This window comes from Salvia miltiorrhiza, chromosome 6, assembly GCF_028751815.1.
Source record: "Salvia miltiorrhiza cultivar Shanhuang (shh) chromosome 6, IMPLAD_Smil_shh, whole genome shotgun sequence".
Lineage (NCBI taxonomy): Eukaryota > Viridiplantae > Streptophyta > Magnoliopsida > Lamiales > Lamiaceae > Salvia > Salvia miltiorrhiza.
Genome location: NC_080392.1, coordinates 6,794,911 through 6,812,692, shown reverse-complemented (window position 1 = coordinate 6,812,692; position 17,782 = coordinate 6,794,911). Strand labels below are relative to the sequence as shown.

The 17,782-nt window shown below is 36.3% G+C and overlaps 1 protein-coding gene across 1 annotated transcript; it reads left to right on the top strand.

Annotated features, from left to right (window-relative positions):
* The first annotated feature begins 6,662 nt into the window (after nt 1-6,662).
* Nucleotides 6,663-10,540, top strand: LOC130988289 (EIN3-binding F-box protein 1-like). The gene is made up of 2 exons (XM_057912097.1): nt 6,663-7,300; nt 7,876-10,540. The coding sequence occupies exons 1-2, from the start codon at nt 7,276-7,278 to the stop codon at nt 9,753-9,755; spliced, it is 1,905 nt and encodes a 634-aa protein (XP_057768080.1). The 5' UTR covers nt 6,663-7,275; the 3' UTR covers nt 9,756-10,540.
* The last annotated feature ends 7,242 nt before the right edge of the window (nt 10,541-17,782 follow it).

Sequence of the window (17,782 nt, the reverse complement as noted above, 5' to 3'; positions counted from 1 at the left end):
GTATTCCCCATTACTACAACTTTTTGGTATATATGTTTTAATTTATTACAATACCATACTATGACACATTCCGGCAATATAAAATGTACTAGCTCATCACTCTCGAATTTGAATACAGAAATAAAATGAAAGCAGCAAATTCATAGGGTTCGTACTTCTACCATATTCAATGATCCTACCTATCTTGCTGAGTTATTATTCTCTTCACATATGTCGAGACAAAGTTTTATTGTTGCACCAACTTAAGGATATTTACATTTAATATAGTATATATGTAATTATATATATATATATATAGATTAGGTTCTAGTGAGATTGTTATTTTTCGTGAAATGTGAGACTAATGAATAAATCAGTATATAGTGATAAATAAAACAATATATAGTGTTGAACAATATATATATAACGAGCACGCTCAGCGTACGGGTCCCGACAGCCACCGACCCTTGTGCCCATCAGCACCCGGCCATGGCCGCCCCTCAGCACCCATTCTCGTCGCCCGCAATGCATTTTAGTGTGAATTGTTATACATATTTTTATATATATAGGGGAGGGCTACAGTGAAAACACTTCTTAAAATATAAATATAAACATTTTTTAATGTACGAATTTTATCCAACATGGTTACGAATTCATCCAACATGGTTACGAATTGTGAAAAATAAATTTTTGCTACCTTTGGGATTCGAACCCAGGACCACGAATTCATCCAACAAGGTTACGAATCAACCGTAGATCTTGATGATCTAAGGGCTGAAAATTATTTATATTTTATATTTTAAGAATTGTTTTTATTTTAGCCCTCCCCTATATATATATATATATATATATATATATACATTTTTGTGTTTTTATATGTATTAAAAAAATTGAATATTAAAAAAAACTCATTTCGTCCACAATATCGTTACCACTTTTGCCGTTTTGGTCCGTCCACAATATCCTTGTCACTTTCATTTATAGTAATAGGGTTCAAAACTCCACTCACAAAAAAGTGAGACCCAAACTCTATTTAATTACAATGATACTCACTATTATCAACTACTCCCTCTGTCCCACTTCACTTGGTCTAGTTTTCTTTTCGTGTTGTTCCACCTCGACTTGGCCTATTTTTTTTTTTTAGTAATAAATTTTCACTATAAAATATATGAGCCCACATACTTTACACTGCAATCTTACTCTTCTTAATATTCATGCTGAAAAGAACTAGGCCAAGTGAGGTGGGACGGAGAGGGTACTATCCACCACTTTAATTTCTTAAAACATGTGTTGTCCAGTGTCCACAAAGTAACAACGATATTGTGGACGAATGGAGTACTACATGATCCCATTCATATGGACAAAATATGTGGTCCGAAATTAAGCCAATATATTTAAATGAATTAAGTCAACATTTTTTCTTAAAAAAAACTTTTTCTAAAGCAAATTACAAAGTCAACCATTTTTTGGCTTATTAAAAAGGTATTAATGTCTTTTAATTTTAAAAAAAGACTATAACGTATATTTCTACAAGTAAGATTATATAACTTGCATACTTTTATATATTAGGGTTTTGGCTAATAAAATTAGGGACTATTTTAAAATTTTAATTTTAACTTGATTTTTGAAGTGTAGCAAATTAAATCACTATTTTTCTAATTTTTTTCAGTTTCGTCCCCCAGTTGAAATTTACGTTAGATTAGTTTGCCCGCATAATATTCATGTTACAATATCGTTTTACAATAAAATTGTTGAATATTAAAAATTACTGTAGACTGCAGATAGCCAAATACATTATACATTTCCTTTAAAATTTAGAGAAATTTTTTATTGAAATTTTAATTAAAATTGTAATTTCAAAATAATTCGTAATTTTAATTGTCACTATTAATCTTGTATATTAATTACTATCATATACAACAATGCGCAATTATAATCTCTATAAACTATCGAATATTTTTTAAGTGTATGATGAGCTATGTGCCTTAACAAATTAATCCTCAATTATTCGAATCAACCAATTTAATTTATGGCTTTGATGTTTCAATTAATTATAAGCTATATGCACCTCCACCGTTCACCGCCGCCGCCCCGCCGCCTTACAACCACCTATATCCTTATCTCCACACAGTCAATTCCTCAAAATAATTAAATTTCTTGTTATCCTCTTTCGTGTATTGATTGGGTTTAGTTTTTCGATTTATTGTTTCCTCCAAAACCCGCATGGTTTAGGTTTCCAAATTTGGGGTGTTATGAGCTTCATGGAATCGATTCCATAAATAATTCATTGGAAAGAGGGAGACGAATGAGAATTTCCTCCAAATTTTATTAGTAAACAATTGTTAATCTTATAAAATAAATAATGTTGTTTTAAGTGTGTACATAAAAAAAACTGGTCAGGAGTCTCCTGATTGAATTCACAAGAAGAAATTTAAGTTTGTTGCTTATAAAGTTGTTAAAATGTCGTCTTATAATTGCACGATTTCAAAATTATATTATAACAATAAAATAACCTAAATATTGGAGTAGTAGTATAATTTTTGAGGATTGGGGGAGAATTGGGGGCGATTCTTATCTTAAACTAGGGTTAAATCGTTTCTTACAACAAAGAAACAAAGAACTTATCAAGATGCAGGCTCGGAAGAAGATAGACAGACGAAAAAGGAATATTTACCCAAATCGAAGCAAATAAAGAAGACAAAGGAAGATCGAAGGGAGAGGATCGAATTAGTAAAGAGTCGACGGTGGATAATATCAAGGAATTGGAAGAAGGTACAAGAATTTGGATGAATATTGCAAACGCAATTTTCTTTTCAATTTTGATGCTGAGTTATAGGGAGTTTTATGCAAATGTGGATGAATATTGCAAACGCAGAATTTTTATTTTACTTTAGCCTGAGCCAAAGGTTACGAGATGAATTTTACACTTTTTTTTCTTCTATCATTAAGTACGTAATGCATTAGCATATTAAAAAAGAAAAAGAAAAAAAAGGATTGAGGTTTGTTGAATTTTGGACATAGTACGTACCATTAACAATTATAGATAGCATATGTTGATGATTTATTACATTACCACGCGCGGCGTTTATTTTGAGTAGGGATGCCACGGTTCAACCGGGACCGGCGGGCCGACCCTGAACCGGCCTGAAAGTCAACGGTCCGGGCCCGGACCGTTGACCACGGGCCGGTTCCGGGACCAGCCCGCCAAGGAGCTCGGTCCGGTTACGGTTCAAGGGGAGGGCGGCCCGCGGCCCGCCGGGCCGGCCCGCCGATTCGGCCCTGAACCGCCGGGCCCGGCCAATTTTTTATTTTTTTTTTAATTTTATATTCAAATCTTAATAATTTTAACTAAATGTAGCTTCACTATTTATAGTGTACTAAACATGGTAGAGAATCCTTGTGGGATAATGTAACTTCACTATCTATAATGTACTACACATTGTAAAGAATCCTACATTTTCAATGTGGGATCACTCAACCTAACTTATATATATATATATAACTTATATTCATGTAATAACTTATAACTTCTAAATATATAACTTATAAATATGTAACTTATAACTTATAAATAAGTAATTTAAGACTTTAAGTTGAGTAATTTTAACATTTTAAGTTTTTAACATCATAATTTATAAAACTATATAGTATAAGTTGAGTAATTTTAATATTTTTTTCAACATTTGTAAAGTAAAAACTATTACATGAATATAAGTTATAAGTTACAAGTTATATATTTATAAGTTGTAAGTTATATCTTACATGAATATAAGTTATATATTTATAAGTTAGGTTGAGTGATTCCACATTGAAAAATGTAGTATTCTTTACAATATGTAGTACACTATAGATAGTGAAGCTCCATTAAGTTGAAATTATCCCACATTGAAAAAATGTAGGATTCTCTACCATGTGTAGTACACTATAAATAGTGAAGCTACATTTATCCCACATTGAAAAATGTAGGATTCTCTACCATGTGTAGTACACTATAAATAGTGAAGCTACATTTAGTTGAAATTAACACAAATCATTTAATTTCATTAAAAATAAAAATAATACAAAAAAAAGTGAAAAACCGGGAACCGCCGGTTTTTGGCCCTGAACCGCCGGTTTTCGGCCTGGCCCGGAACCGCCGGTTCAGGGTCCGAAAACCGGCCCTTCACATTTCATCCGGGCCGATTCTGGTCCGCCAGATTCTCAACCCTGAACCGCCGGTTCGGGCTCGGAACCGGCAGTTCCTGAACCGGCGGCAACACTAATTTTGAGCGGATTAATAGATAAAAATCAAGTTAATTATTTAGACGGATTGATTAATTTTTAAATTTATTTATTTTTAGAATTACAAGAGGATTTTTTATCTATCAATAAGTCATCTGCACGCATGCGGGACCTCTACACCACACAAAGGTGATAAAATAATCGCACGTAAGCGAGACCACTACCTACACAAAGGTGGAAAAACTACACCGCACGACCTTTGCAGCACACAAAGGTGAGAAAATAACCGCTCGCAGACGAGATCATTATCCACACAAAGGTGGAAAAACTACATCGTACGCATGCGAGATTGAACCCAAGTCCTCCCACAAATACGAGTTTTTGGGTGCATCAACTTTGCCACTTGAATTAGGCCTCATTGACAAATTTATTTAATTATTTTATCTTTCAAATAGTCAATCTATCATATCAGACAAAGTAAACGAAAAAACACAATTAATTAATTAATCTAAGAATTACGAGGTATAATAATGTTAAACTTAATTATAAAACAAATAGAATATAAAATCCTTCAAAAAATTTGTATGAATGTTAATATAATTTAAGCACATATCAATATTAGTATGTTTTTCGTGCATATCTGTTTTTAAAGAGAAAAGAAATGATGTATTAATTTGATCGAATCAAGTCAATGAGTCTACGTGGGAACGTCGACATTCAGACCGTTACATCATCAAAAGATAAAACAAATTAAGTGAGGTCATGAGCTACCTTATTTGCAACACGACGCACATACCGAAACTAAAAAATAATAGACTAGTTAATATACCTGTGAAGCTTTTGCAATATCTTGCAACTTCTCATTGGCAAAATAATGTTACACTTAATTATAAAACAAATTAAGTATAAAATCCTTGAGAAATTTAGTATAAATATCAATATAATTCAAACACATATCAATATTAGAAAGTTTTTCATGCATTTTTTTTAGAGGGAAAAGAATATATTAATCTGAGCGAGCCAAGTCAAAGAGCCTACGCGGGAATGTCGACATTCAACATACTCATGAGTTACCTTATTTGCAACACAACACACATGCTGAAACTCAAAAGTAATAGAACGACTAGCATGTTGAACAGCTTCCCAAAGATCATCACTGAGCGATTCCAAACCCTAATATGTATCATGAATCGCATGTATAGCCAGCATCGAATCTGTATACATAATCACCGGATCCAAATCCTTTTTGGGACAAAATTCGACGCCTAAAAGTAAATTAAAACATGCAATTCCCCAAGTAAAATCATGGGTGTATAACCCATCCGCTAGCTCACCGCTGCTTGAATCAGCTCTTGGTGGTCACGCACGATGAAGCCAATGCCGATCAACTTGAATATTATCTAGTGTGCAAATTATTAATTTAACATTAGAATATTATCTAGAATCATTTTTAAAAATACCACAATGAAATAAACACACTTTTTTTGTTGCACTAAACGAAATATTTTGGTGTACTCACTTCAAAATTATGACTGTAATTATGTAAAGCTATCATGAATTAAGATTGCGATTTGATAAAAACTCGTAAGCTAAATGAATCAAGGGACGGATTCATAATTTTTTTATTATGGAGGCACAAAATATTTATAGGGACGTATTTTAATTAAATTGTTAAAATTATTGTACGTAGAAATATAAATAAATGTGCAATTTGTAGAGATAATGTTAATACAAAAAGGTGAAATAAATGTATATTACTATCAGTTAAAAATTAAAATAAAAATACAATTTAGAAATAAATAAGATGTAGTAATAGTTTAAAAAAGGTCAAGTGATTTTTTCTTTCGTAGACAAATAAAATGGGTAAGTGAAACTCTTATGTGAACGGTGAGAAAACTACATAATGTGTAATGTATTGAGGATTACGAGTTTAAAAGGTCTCGTATTTATTATATATTTTAATTTTAATTATATATATATATATATATATACTTGATAAAAATAAATAAATAAATCGTGGGGGGCGCGTGCCCCCATGCCAGGATGCATAGGTCCGTCTCTGAACTCAAACACAATAGCATTTCATTCGTTAGTTCGTGCACAAGCTCATTAAGTATTTGAACTTAAAAATTATAAACTTATTAATTAGATACAATTTACAGTTCTATATTATAGTAATTAATAGTAATTGTATAAAGCCTGTGACCAACTTTATTTATTGTAAGAAAATAATAAAAATATATTACGCCATTCTGGACAAAATAATTAATCTATTTATAATGAAATTTTAAATACATATCCAAATATAAAAAGCTCATTAAAACATAATTAATCTCGAATAAATTTATAAGTTTCATAATATTCGATAAATAAGATTTAAAATCCGATTTAATAATAAACAAATCAAGTTCAAACACGACTGCATTCATTTAAGATCGCCTCAATTGGATCCCACCCTTGACGAAATTGGGACATTAACCATGAATCCGTTTATACTTCGGAAAAAGACTGCCCTAATTTAGTAAAAAATCCACAAATGTAAAGTAATAAAATTTGTAGTTTAAAAGAATTAGCAAAGGTGGAGAGCTGTGTGATTAAAAAAAGTAGTGAAAAAAAAGGCACAAGTGGCAAAATGAGGAGGTGCGACCGAAAAAGCCGGTTTGAGGGCATGATTCATTGAACGATGTAAGCATTCATCAGCCTTGAGCTTTTTCCGGCCACCATCATGAATCTAAAGACTTTTGACACCTCACCCAATTCTTCATTACTGTTTATTTTACATACATATTATATTTATATTCATGCATGTTGCAATTCTTGGCCCATTTATATATATTCTCAGCACATAACTTCTGAGAAAAAACACCTCCTTTTTCTCTCTCATCTCTTTCTTTTGTTTTCTCTCTACTTTTTTTGCCCTACGGTGGTTGGGGTTGGGTTGTTCAAGAAGATTTTGGGTGATCTTTTTCTTGGAATGCAAAGATTGGCTCTAATCTTCATCTTGGCTGTGTTGATTTTGTTCATAAGCTTCGTCTTTTTTGCTCTCCTTTGGGGATTTTCTTGTGAGAAACAGTCATGCCTGCTCTTGTCAATTACAGAGGTGAGTTGATTTATCAAGATTTAATTTTTTCAATTGTGGGACTATAAGTTGTTTTTAAAGGTTTTTACTTTGATATTGGTTAGGTTTCTTGATTGTTTTTTGATGAGTTGCTAAAGCTGGCATGTATTCTTGTTGTATATGAGCTCTTTTCTTGAATTAATTTATAGGATTCTTTCCTAAGGCTTGAAATGGATTGTGTTTTGGGATTAGTCTTGATTATATTCATCAGATTCTTTCCTAGGTTAGATTGGACTGTATTTGGAATTACCAATGATTTGCTTAGCTGATTAAGTTCTTTAGTGGTCAATATGCAATCATAATCTTTAGATGACATATAAACTTGCTCAAGAAATCGTTAGGTTTAATATTGTGATTTAAAATCCATTATTTGCGGTAGGAAGATAATTAGGGTTAAAAGCTTATTAGTGAGGTTGGAATTAAAGAGATCAAAAAATGCATCTGTTAGGGTTTTGGAAAGAAACAGTAATGTAATTGGATTGGGATTGGCTTATTTAGGGTACGATTGCTTTTCACTCTTGATACAATTTAGCTGACATTAGCTCCTGGCCAATCAGGTGATGATGATCTCTATTCTGGGGCTTCATTGTGTTCCGGAGATTCCGGCCTCTTACTCTCCATCGGCTCCCACGTGGAGATCTACTGCCCGCCTAGAAAGCGCTCACGGATCAGTGGCCCTTGCATCGTCAGTGGGAATATCTTCGAGGACAAGAGACCATCTATTGATGTCCTCCCAGATGAATGCCTATTCGAGATCTTCAGGCGCTTGCCTGGTGGCCGGGAGAGGAGTTCTGCAGCGTGTGTTTCAAAGCGCTGGCTCACCATCTTGAGCAGCGTTCGGAGCTCTGAGTTTTACAATAAGGAACACGTCTCTGCAGATGAGGATATGGAAGTGGAATGTGATGGATACCTCACTAGGTGTGTGGAAGGGAAGAAAGCGACGGATGTGAGGCTTGCTGCCATTGCAGTTGGTACTTCTAGCCGCGGAGGGCTTGGAAAGCTTTCTATCCGGGGAAGCAACTCGTTGAGGGGCGTTTCTAACTTTGGTTTGTCAGCAATAGCTCGTGGTTGCCCTTCCCTCAGGGCTCTCTCATTGTGGAACGTGCCCTCCATCGGTGATGAAGGTCTATTCGAGATTGCAAGAGAGTGCCATTCGTTGGAGAAGCTAGACCTTTGCCAATGTCCTTCAATCTCGAACAAGGGTTTGGCCGCAGTCGCAGAGAGCTGTCCGAATTTGACTGCAGTGACTATCGAATCGTGTTCAAACATTGGCAATGACGGCCTGCAAGCACTTGCCAAATTCTGTCCAAAGCTGCAGTCGATCACTATCAAAGATTGTGCGCGTGTTGGGGATCAGGGAATCGCCAGCCTCTTGTCATCAGCTTCTTCCTTGACAAAGGTAAAATTTCAGTCACTTAACATCACCGATTACTCGGTTGCTGTGATAGGGCACTATGGAAAAGCCATCACGAATCTTGTTCTATGCGGGCTTCAAAACGTCAGCCAGAAGGGCTTCTGGGTGATGGGCAACGCACAAGGTCTTCAATCGCTGTCGTCTTTGACAGTTAGTTCGTGCAGGGGGATAACCGACTTGAGCCTCGAAGCAGTCGGGAAGGGATGCCCAAACCTAAAACACATGTGTGTCCGCAAGTGTTGCTTTGTATCTGACAAGGGGCTCGTGGCCTTTGCCAAGGCGACGAGCTCTCTCGAAAGCTTGCAGTTGGAGGAGTGCAATAGGATTACACAAATTGGGATCTTGACTGCTCTGTCCAGCATCAGTTCTAAATTGAAGTCTGTTTCTTTGGTTAAGTGTATGGGAATCAAGGATCTGTCGACCGAGTTTCCAGTGCTCTCCCCGTGCGAATCTCTCCGGTCGTTGTCGATCCGAAGCTGTCCCGGATTTGGAAGTACCAGTTTGGCCATGGTTGGGAAGTTGTGCCCCCAGCTACACCACTTGGATCTGAGCGGACTTTGTGGGATCACGGACACCGGGCTTCTCCCGCTTCTCGAATGCTGCGAGGCAGGGTTAGCCAAGGTTAATCTCAGCGAGTGTTTGAACTTGAGCGACGAAGTGGTCTTGGCTTTGGCTAGGTTGCACGGTACGACGCTTGAATTGGTGAATCTGGACGGGTGCCAAAAGATCACCGATGCAACCCTAGCAGCGCTGGCCGAGAGCTGCCCGTTGCTCAACGACCTCGATGTTTCCAAGTGTTTGGTGACGGATGCCGGTGTTGCTGCTCTGTCGCGTGGAGTGCAGTCCAACCTGCAGGTTCTGTCCCTGTCGGGGTGCTCGATGGTGTCGAACAAGAGCGTACCCGCTCTCGAGAGATTGGGGAAGACACTCGTCGGCTTGAATCTCCAGCACTGCAACTCCATTAGCAACAGCAAGGTGGAGATGCTCACTGAGAAGTTGTGGAGATGCGATATCCTTTCTTGAGTCGCATCGAGCGAGGATAGCGCACGACACAACAACTAGTGGTTTTTCGCGAGCAGCTCGGCCCGACTCGGTTGTTTTCCATGGAGACCAAAGGCGAATCAGTTTTTTTCTGCTACACTATTTTTGCAGGCTTCTTTGTATTTAACGAGCCTGTTGAAACCCCCCTTTTTAAGCCTCTCTTTGGGAGGCTGCCTCTTTGACTGCCTTTGGTTTCTTGTGAATACGGTTACCGGGTCGTGCTCCCCGTCCCGTCTATGGTGCTCCTCGTTGCCTAAGCCCCGTGCTATCGACCTTCATGTCCCGTCTATGGTGTGCTCCTCCTCGTCGCCTAAGCTCCCTCCGGTACTTCCTCTGCCATCGCCCGTACTGTGTCAATAAAGCTTTTGCTCGTTTCGTTTCCATGTCTCGTGGTGATCTTCGTCTCGTTTAGCAGTCGTCGTACTTGCTTGTTTCTTGATTAAGCTGTTGCTAGTTTGTATGTTTCGTGGCGTTGTCTTAAGGTTTGCGATTTGTGTATGTTTGTTAAGCTTGTGTATCGGGTGGTAGTTGGCGTCGTCTCGCGCTCGCGCGGCGTCGCTTCATCGTCGTTTCGATAAGAGTGAGGTAGTCTGTGAGCGAGGACTTGGCCATGGCAGCTTAGCATCTGTTGTTGCCATTACAGCCTGGTCTTCTTTTTTGTAGGATTGGAAAATCCTATTTGTGCAGCTTACCTCAATTCTTGATTGTACAATGTAACTACCTCCCTTTTTATGTTCAATAAGGAAATGAAACTGTATTTTGTGTTAGAATGTTGTGTTTCATCATTGCTTTACTAGTGTTGCCTCTGTTTTATCATTAATTGTCAACTAATGCATGAATGTCACTTATTTTATAATTTTAACACGATTAGTTTGTTGCAAAATTAACATTCAAATTTCTTGATCATTAAAAGAGATGATGTGGTAGGCCTCCAAGTGTAGTAGGAGTATTTTTTATTCGATAAATATTAAATTCAGTATGTCAACTTCTTGATAACCATGAAAATTTGAGTATTAATTTTGCAATAAATTAACAGGTAATGATATTTATTGAGAAGTGGTAGTTTGTGTATTAGTTAACAATTAATCCTTAATTTTATACTAGTCTTTTTCTTTTGTTGGCAATAATTTCATTGGGATGATGAGCTGCTTGTTGCATCTTATTATACAATAATAATACTGTTTGAGGTAAACATGATGCGATCTGTATTGATAAAAAGAAATGAGTGAAAGACATAATTTGATAAAGAATTTGGAATGATTGATAAATAGGGAATCCAAAGTGTAAATGAAAATGTAATAATGTTGGGTTATGAGTAAGCAATGAAACCCCACCGGCCACATAAAGTAGAGAAAGTAGTGTATGAATTTATGAATTGCTTCCTCCCTATAATATTCATACACGCATAATATCAAATTATGTCATTTATTTATGATTCAATGAACTTGCTTTCTAGGCCTACCCCCACCCTCAGTTTTTCTAATTTAACTCGTTATTTATTTCTCTCAATCTTACGTCACACACAAGAGAAGTTCAATGCTGTTATTATTATTATTATTATTATTATTATTATTATTATTATTATTATTATTATTATTATTACTCCCTCCGTCCCACGAAACATAACCAAGTTTCATTTTTGATTTGTCCCACAAAGCTTGACCAGTTTCTATATATGGCAAAAAAAAAATTATATTTTATTCACTTTTTCACTTTTACACCTACCACACTTAACACACAAAATATCAATTTCTTAAAATTCGCGTCGAAAAGAATTTGGTCATGCTTCATGGGACGAAGGGAGTATTATTATTATTATTATTATTTTTGTAAGAAAAAATCATTTACGAATAAGGAGCAGTGATGGCCGACGGCGAATGAAGTATGAGAGATATCAATATTTTTAGGTAATACTAGTTGATATGCAACAATGAAATTAGATGGAATGAAAATAATTCTAGAATGGTATGATGGTGGAAGAGAATGGAAACAACATAAATTTCATATAACTAGTGTCTATTTGGAATGACAACTAATATACTGGTATATGTAGACATGGCAATGGATTTTGGACTCGGCCCAGATCAGTTGATTCATATCCGTTTTTTAGGGTCTGGATTTCAATTTTTTGGACCCAACGAATCTGGATCTCAATTTTTAAAACGGATCTGGATCTTAAAATTTTAGATCCGAATCCAACCCAGATTCGATTTGTGGATTCATTTTATTTAATATATATATATATATATATATATATATATATATATATATAGGGTGCGGTTATAGTGAGAATCACAATTATCGTGAGAACATAAGAACCAATAAAATTACTATACAAATTAATGCATCCGCTATTAAATTTAATGCATCCGAAAAAAATAATTTTTTGCTCCCTTCAGGATTCGAACCCAGCATCTGCATCCATCCACCAAGATGATGCATCCACCGTAGATCTTGATGATCGAATGGCTTAAAATGGTTCTCCGTTCTTATTTTATTAGTGGTTCTTATTTGAACCTCTCCCTATATATATATATATATATATATATATATATATATATATAATAAAAACACTCTTAAGTGTATAAAATATAAATGTTTCTTAATGTACGAATTTTATGTAGAACACGTATGAATTTATCCAACAGGGTTACGAATTGCGAAAAATAAATTTTTGTTACCTTTGTGATTCGAACTCAGGACCGCGAATTCATCCAACAGGGTTACGAATCAACCGTAGATCTTGATGATCTAAGGGCTGAAAATCATTTATATTTTATACACTTAAGAGTGTTTTTATTCTAGCCCTCCCCTATATTATATATATATATATATATATATATATATATATATATATATATATATATATATATATTATTTTATATTTATTTTACTAATAATATTTTAAAAATTAAAAACAATACACTATGTCTTGAAAAATTCATTTAGAACTAAAAAACCCTAGATTCTCCTACAGTGAGCCGCCTCCCTCCCTGCCTGGCTTTCCAAATCCCATCTGACCATCTCCGATTCTCCATCTCCATCGTGCGACGCCACCGTCCGGCGCCAACTTCGGACTTAAGCCATCTCTTCTGACCATCTCTCGTCTCTTCTTCAGCCAACTTCGGCGCCAAATCCCATTTGACCATCTTCGATAAATCCCATCTCTTGTTCAGCCAACTTCGCCGCCACCGTTCGGCGCCAACTCCACTGTCCGACGTTCGCGAGTTCAGCGTTCGGCGTCCGCCTCCCTCCATCGTTCGATTTTGTGACTTTTTCTTTAAATTTAATCTAAAAATAGTAGATCCATAGATCTGGACCTGTGGACCCGCGGATCAGACGGATCTGGATTTGGATCCCAAATTTTCAGATCTGTTGGATATGGGGCGGATCTGGATCTGATAAATTAAAATGAATTTGGATCTGGTATTGATGAGATCCAGTCCAGATTCGGCCCGTTGCCATCCCTAGGTATATGTAGGTTTCTTGATACATTATTATCAGGTAACTATTATAAATAAAATTTTCGTTTCCTCTATGATTTGAACTCAAGTAAAATTTTCACTTATCTAAATAAATATCAGTCATAATGTTTGAATATTTCACGTTTCAGATTTATTTTCATTTCTCATCATACTTAGGGTTATTAGCGCCTAAATACACCAACTTCGGGGTAGTTTGATTTTGCACATGAACTTTAAAATGTGTAAAAAATACATGAACTTTAATGATGTAGCAATTTGTCACACCCCAATTCTTGAACGAATAAAATATAATCGAGGTGCGACTAAAATCATAGAAATAAATAAGGAAAGAACCTTGTGGGATTCAAATAATGGGATAAAAGTCGGGGAACAGCCTTTGAGTGAAGAAAGACAAAAATCAAGTGATATTAATCAATCAACAACATTCTAAGCCTTAGGATCACAAGTTCGGTTTCATGCTTCCGATAACCAATGTTAATAACATAGAGCTAGAAGTTGAGAGTTTAAGCTCGATAAGAAACATAATTCAGAATTTAACATAAAAGTCTTAAGTTGGAGAAACAAAAGACAAATAAGAGCTAGTGCAACAGCGGAAGACAAAATACGGAGTTGAACTCTAGCCTCAGCTCTGCCCCGTCAGCACCGACCAATCAACCTGAAAACATTTGAAAGTAATTTTGGGCTAAGTACTAATGTACTTAGTGGGCTAGCATTTTTATAAACATTTCATAATCATAAGAGCAGTTTATCCAATTATACTTGACATGACTTAGAAGGTTTTAAATTGAAATAACTTCTAAGCATGTTAAAACATTTTATTATATTGCGCGCAATTGTCACACTCCCTTTTCGTTACTCGCTGTGATCCCGGACCTTTTAGCCACCGACGGATCCATTACTCCTGCTTTACTTGAACTGAGGGCGTAACCCAGTCAAGTTCCCATTTGGGACCCAATGCTCCGGAACACATCCCGTCGAGCACCCTTATAACGCCTCATACATGATTAGTGCCCGATGGAGATCAACCCACCAGGTCAGCTAATAGGTGTACACAATTCTCAAATAACGTGTTAGGTCAAGAGAGAACCTCGATCGATTCATTGTTGCGAGCTTTAAACAGAGCAGAGTGCACAAAATATTTTATCGGATAAACAGTTTTCATTTCATTGAAACATTTAAGCTCAATAGCTAAACCATACATTTGGAAAATAAGCCCACCTGATTAGGCAATGCCTGTCGTTTAATCTTAACTCTGAATCGGTATAGCAGTGCTAATCCTCACGATCCACAAAGCCTACAAGAAATCTATAATCTTAATAGGTCTCATGAATCTAATCTTAAAGTCTTAGTGGGTGCACTTAACTACTATGATTCATCACGCCGGGTTTTCAAAATTTAATAGATAATAATTGAAAACTAAATTGCTGAGCTAAGGACACCAACAATATCCTTACTCAATTTTCTTGGGTAATTGGATTTAATGAAAATCAATTTAAATCATGAGTACTTTTATTTGCAAAAATGCATATGCAAATTTATTTCAGGCTTAATCATATAATAAGTAATCACACTTAACATATGCACATAATAATAATGTAATATTATTATGCAAATTATTCTTTAAAATAATTAATCAAACTAATGATAGTCAAATTAATTAAATTAGTATAGCTCAAATAAATTAATAGAAGGCAGCCCAAAATTTTAAATAAATAAGGGCCCAGCTAAAATTTGAAAATGGCCCAACATTCAAATTAAAATCGGCCCAAGCAAATAAAAAAAAATGCAGCCCAAAACTAATTAACACTCGGCCCAAACACTCGGCCCAACCCTAGCCCAGCCCAAATTAAGCAAACCCCTCTTCTTCTTAAACACAACTCACGCACACACACCTCACACACACACGCACGGCGCAGCAGCAGCTGCTGCGCTTCCCTCTTCCTCTCCGGCTTCCATAGCCGCCGCCGGCCACGCCGCTCCCTGACTCCCTTCTCCCTCGTCTCCTACCAACGCCGCACCACCCTCTCACCTTTCTCTCGTCCCTCTCCCACGTAGCACACACACATCCGGAGACGCCTACACACGACGCACCACCTCCGGCCGCCGCCTCCCTCTGAAATCCGACGGCCGCAGCGGCTAGCAAAGCCAACCACCACCGCACGCCCAAAGCCGCCAATCGCCTCCCCCTTTCTCCTAACCTTCCGGCGAACAACCGCGAGAAGCCGTTGCTGCCCTCCCCTCTACTCTCGACCCCTGCCGACTCCACACACTCACCACCCTCTCGCTCCCTCTTCCTCTCTAGCTTCGACGGACAGCAGCTGCCAGGCCGCCGCCGCCGTCGCCGAGCTCCGACCCAGCCAACAGAACACACGCACCCTCGGCTTCACTCTCTCTCTCTCTCTACACGCTCCGGCCAGACAGCAGCTCGGAGCCACCGCTGACCGCCGCCTGCCCTCTCTCCCCTTACTCGACTCTCCCCACAGCAAGCACACACTCAACATCAAGTCAACACAGCAACACACAAGTCCAGTTCATATAAATTCTTCATTTCTGTATCTTTTAATCTTTTCATCTATGTTACCAAATGTAAGAACAATATTCAGTATCTCTTTGTTTTATCTACAGTTGGTTTTATTCGTACTATGATGTTGAGCATGAATGAATAAGTAGAGGAATTGAAAGGTGAAACCTTTTTGTATGAATTCTGTTCGGTGGTTTCTGTAAAAATGGCAGATATTTGATGGTTTTCTCTGCATATGAAAGAAATCTGCTGATATTAGAAAATGAATGAGAAGATTGAGGCTTGAATAAACAAGAAGAATTCTTTACCGTAGAAGTTGTGTTGTTGTGGTAAGAAGAGAAGATGAATGAGGAGGATATTTTATAGGAGAAATGAAGCATGCGTGAAGGATTGAAAAGAGAGAGGTGAGCATTGAAAAATTTACCCAAAATCCCTGAGATTAGGGGATTTTGTATGACTTGTAGGAGTGGGCGCATGGGTGAATAGTGTAGCAATTGTAGAGGCATGGTGAAACATACTGTTTATGGCTGTGGTACAAATGAGGAGGTTGGTGTGGGCTTTTGGGCTTTGGTATTTATAGAATATCATTTCAATAAAAAAAAAACTAAGGCCCAAATAAATATTTGTCAAAGCCCAACACATTTAAATAATTAAAGCCTAACATAAATTAAATCATGTAGTATTAAAAATAATATTAGCATATAGAATTAATCACATTCATATAATTCAATTTATGCAATGCACAAAAATTCAAAAGACTAAATTTTATAAAAGCTTTTGAAAATAATTTTGTTGGAATAAACTCATTTTCATTTCTCCGGCATAAATCATCTTAATCTAAGTTCAAAATAATTCTAAATTTAATATAAATAGGCGGGGTGTTACACAATTTTATCACAAATTCATATATTAGATATTTGAACTCCATAAAAATCTTACGATTTACGGGTTTAGAGATGTCTTATACGATATCTTTTAAAGATGTCTTATACGATATCTTTTAAAGATGTCCTATACGATGTCACAAATTCAACTTTTGCTCAAATTAAAGCTGACATGGCAAGTCGAAATATTGATGTGTATTCATTGAACGTTTAAAAAATGACATCATATAGGACATCTCTAAAAGATATCGCATAAGACATCTCTAAACCTGTAAATCGTAAGATTTTTATAGAGTTCGAATATCTAATATACTTGAATTTGTGATAAAGTTGCTACAACATTAAAGTTTATGTATTTTTTACACCTTTTAAAGTTCATGTGCAACACCAAACTATCCCCAAAGTTGGTGTATTTAGACGCCAATAATAATTTATTATACTATAAGGGTGCGTTCACTTTCATGGATGGGAAAAGGAGGGATAATACAAATTTATGCCTTTAAATATCTCATTTTTTATCCCACATTTTACACAAAAGAGAAGCTAACTATTTTTCCTTCCTTATTTTCACTTCAAGGAGGGATAATATTATCCCTCCTTGAAGTGAAAATAAGGAAGGAAAGATGGTGAACTTCTCTTTTGAGGAGACATTTAAAGCTATAAATTTTGGTTATCCCTCCATTTAGAGGGATAAAAAACAAACACACCGTAAAGTTAATATACAAATTTCCAATATGTAGGAGCCCGAGCCTAGCTGGGAGTAATTTTGATATGACGTTCTTGTTATTTTTTATATAGTGTTGGTTATGGTTACGTACGTAATGTGTTGTTAATCACGGTATTATTAGCTTATTAGAAGAGTAAATGGCAATTTCTGGAAATCATTAGGACCACAAACGTCTAATCGGCTAATTTAGCCAATGGCCTCTCTACAATTGTTTTTCTATACCACGCCTACCTAATGTATACATTGAATTTCAATAGACTTTGAGTTACGTTTACTTATTACCAATTAATTTTGATTTAAATTCGGGTTATGTTGAAAGCTACAGCTAGTGGCCAAAGATTTCCCCTTATTTGCAACAACTTCTCTTAAGCTGAAATCAAGTTAGATTTCTT

What these genes read in the sequence shown, in the direction of transcription:
- LOC130988289 (XM_057912097.1), top strand. Translation starts at nt 7,276, where the DNA reads ATGCCTGCTCTTGTCAATTACAGAG. An exon ending in TGCTCTTGTCAATTACAGAG is followed by an intron (nt 7,301 to 7,875) that starts GTGAGTTGATTT and finishes CTGGCCAATCAG; the next exon opens with GTGATGATGATCTCTATTCT.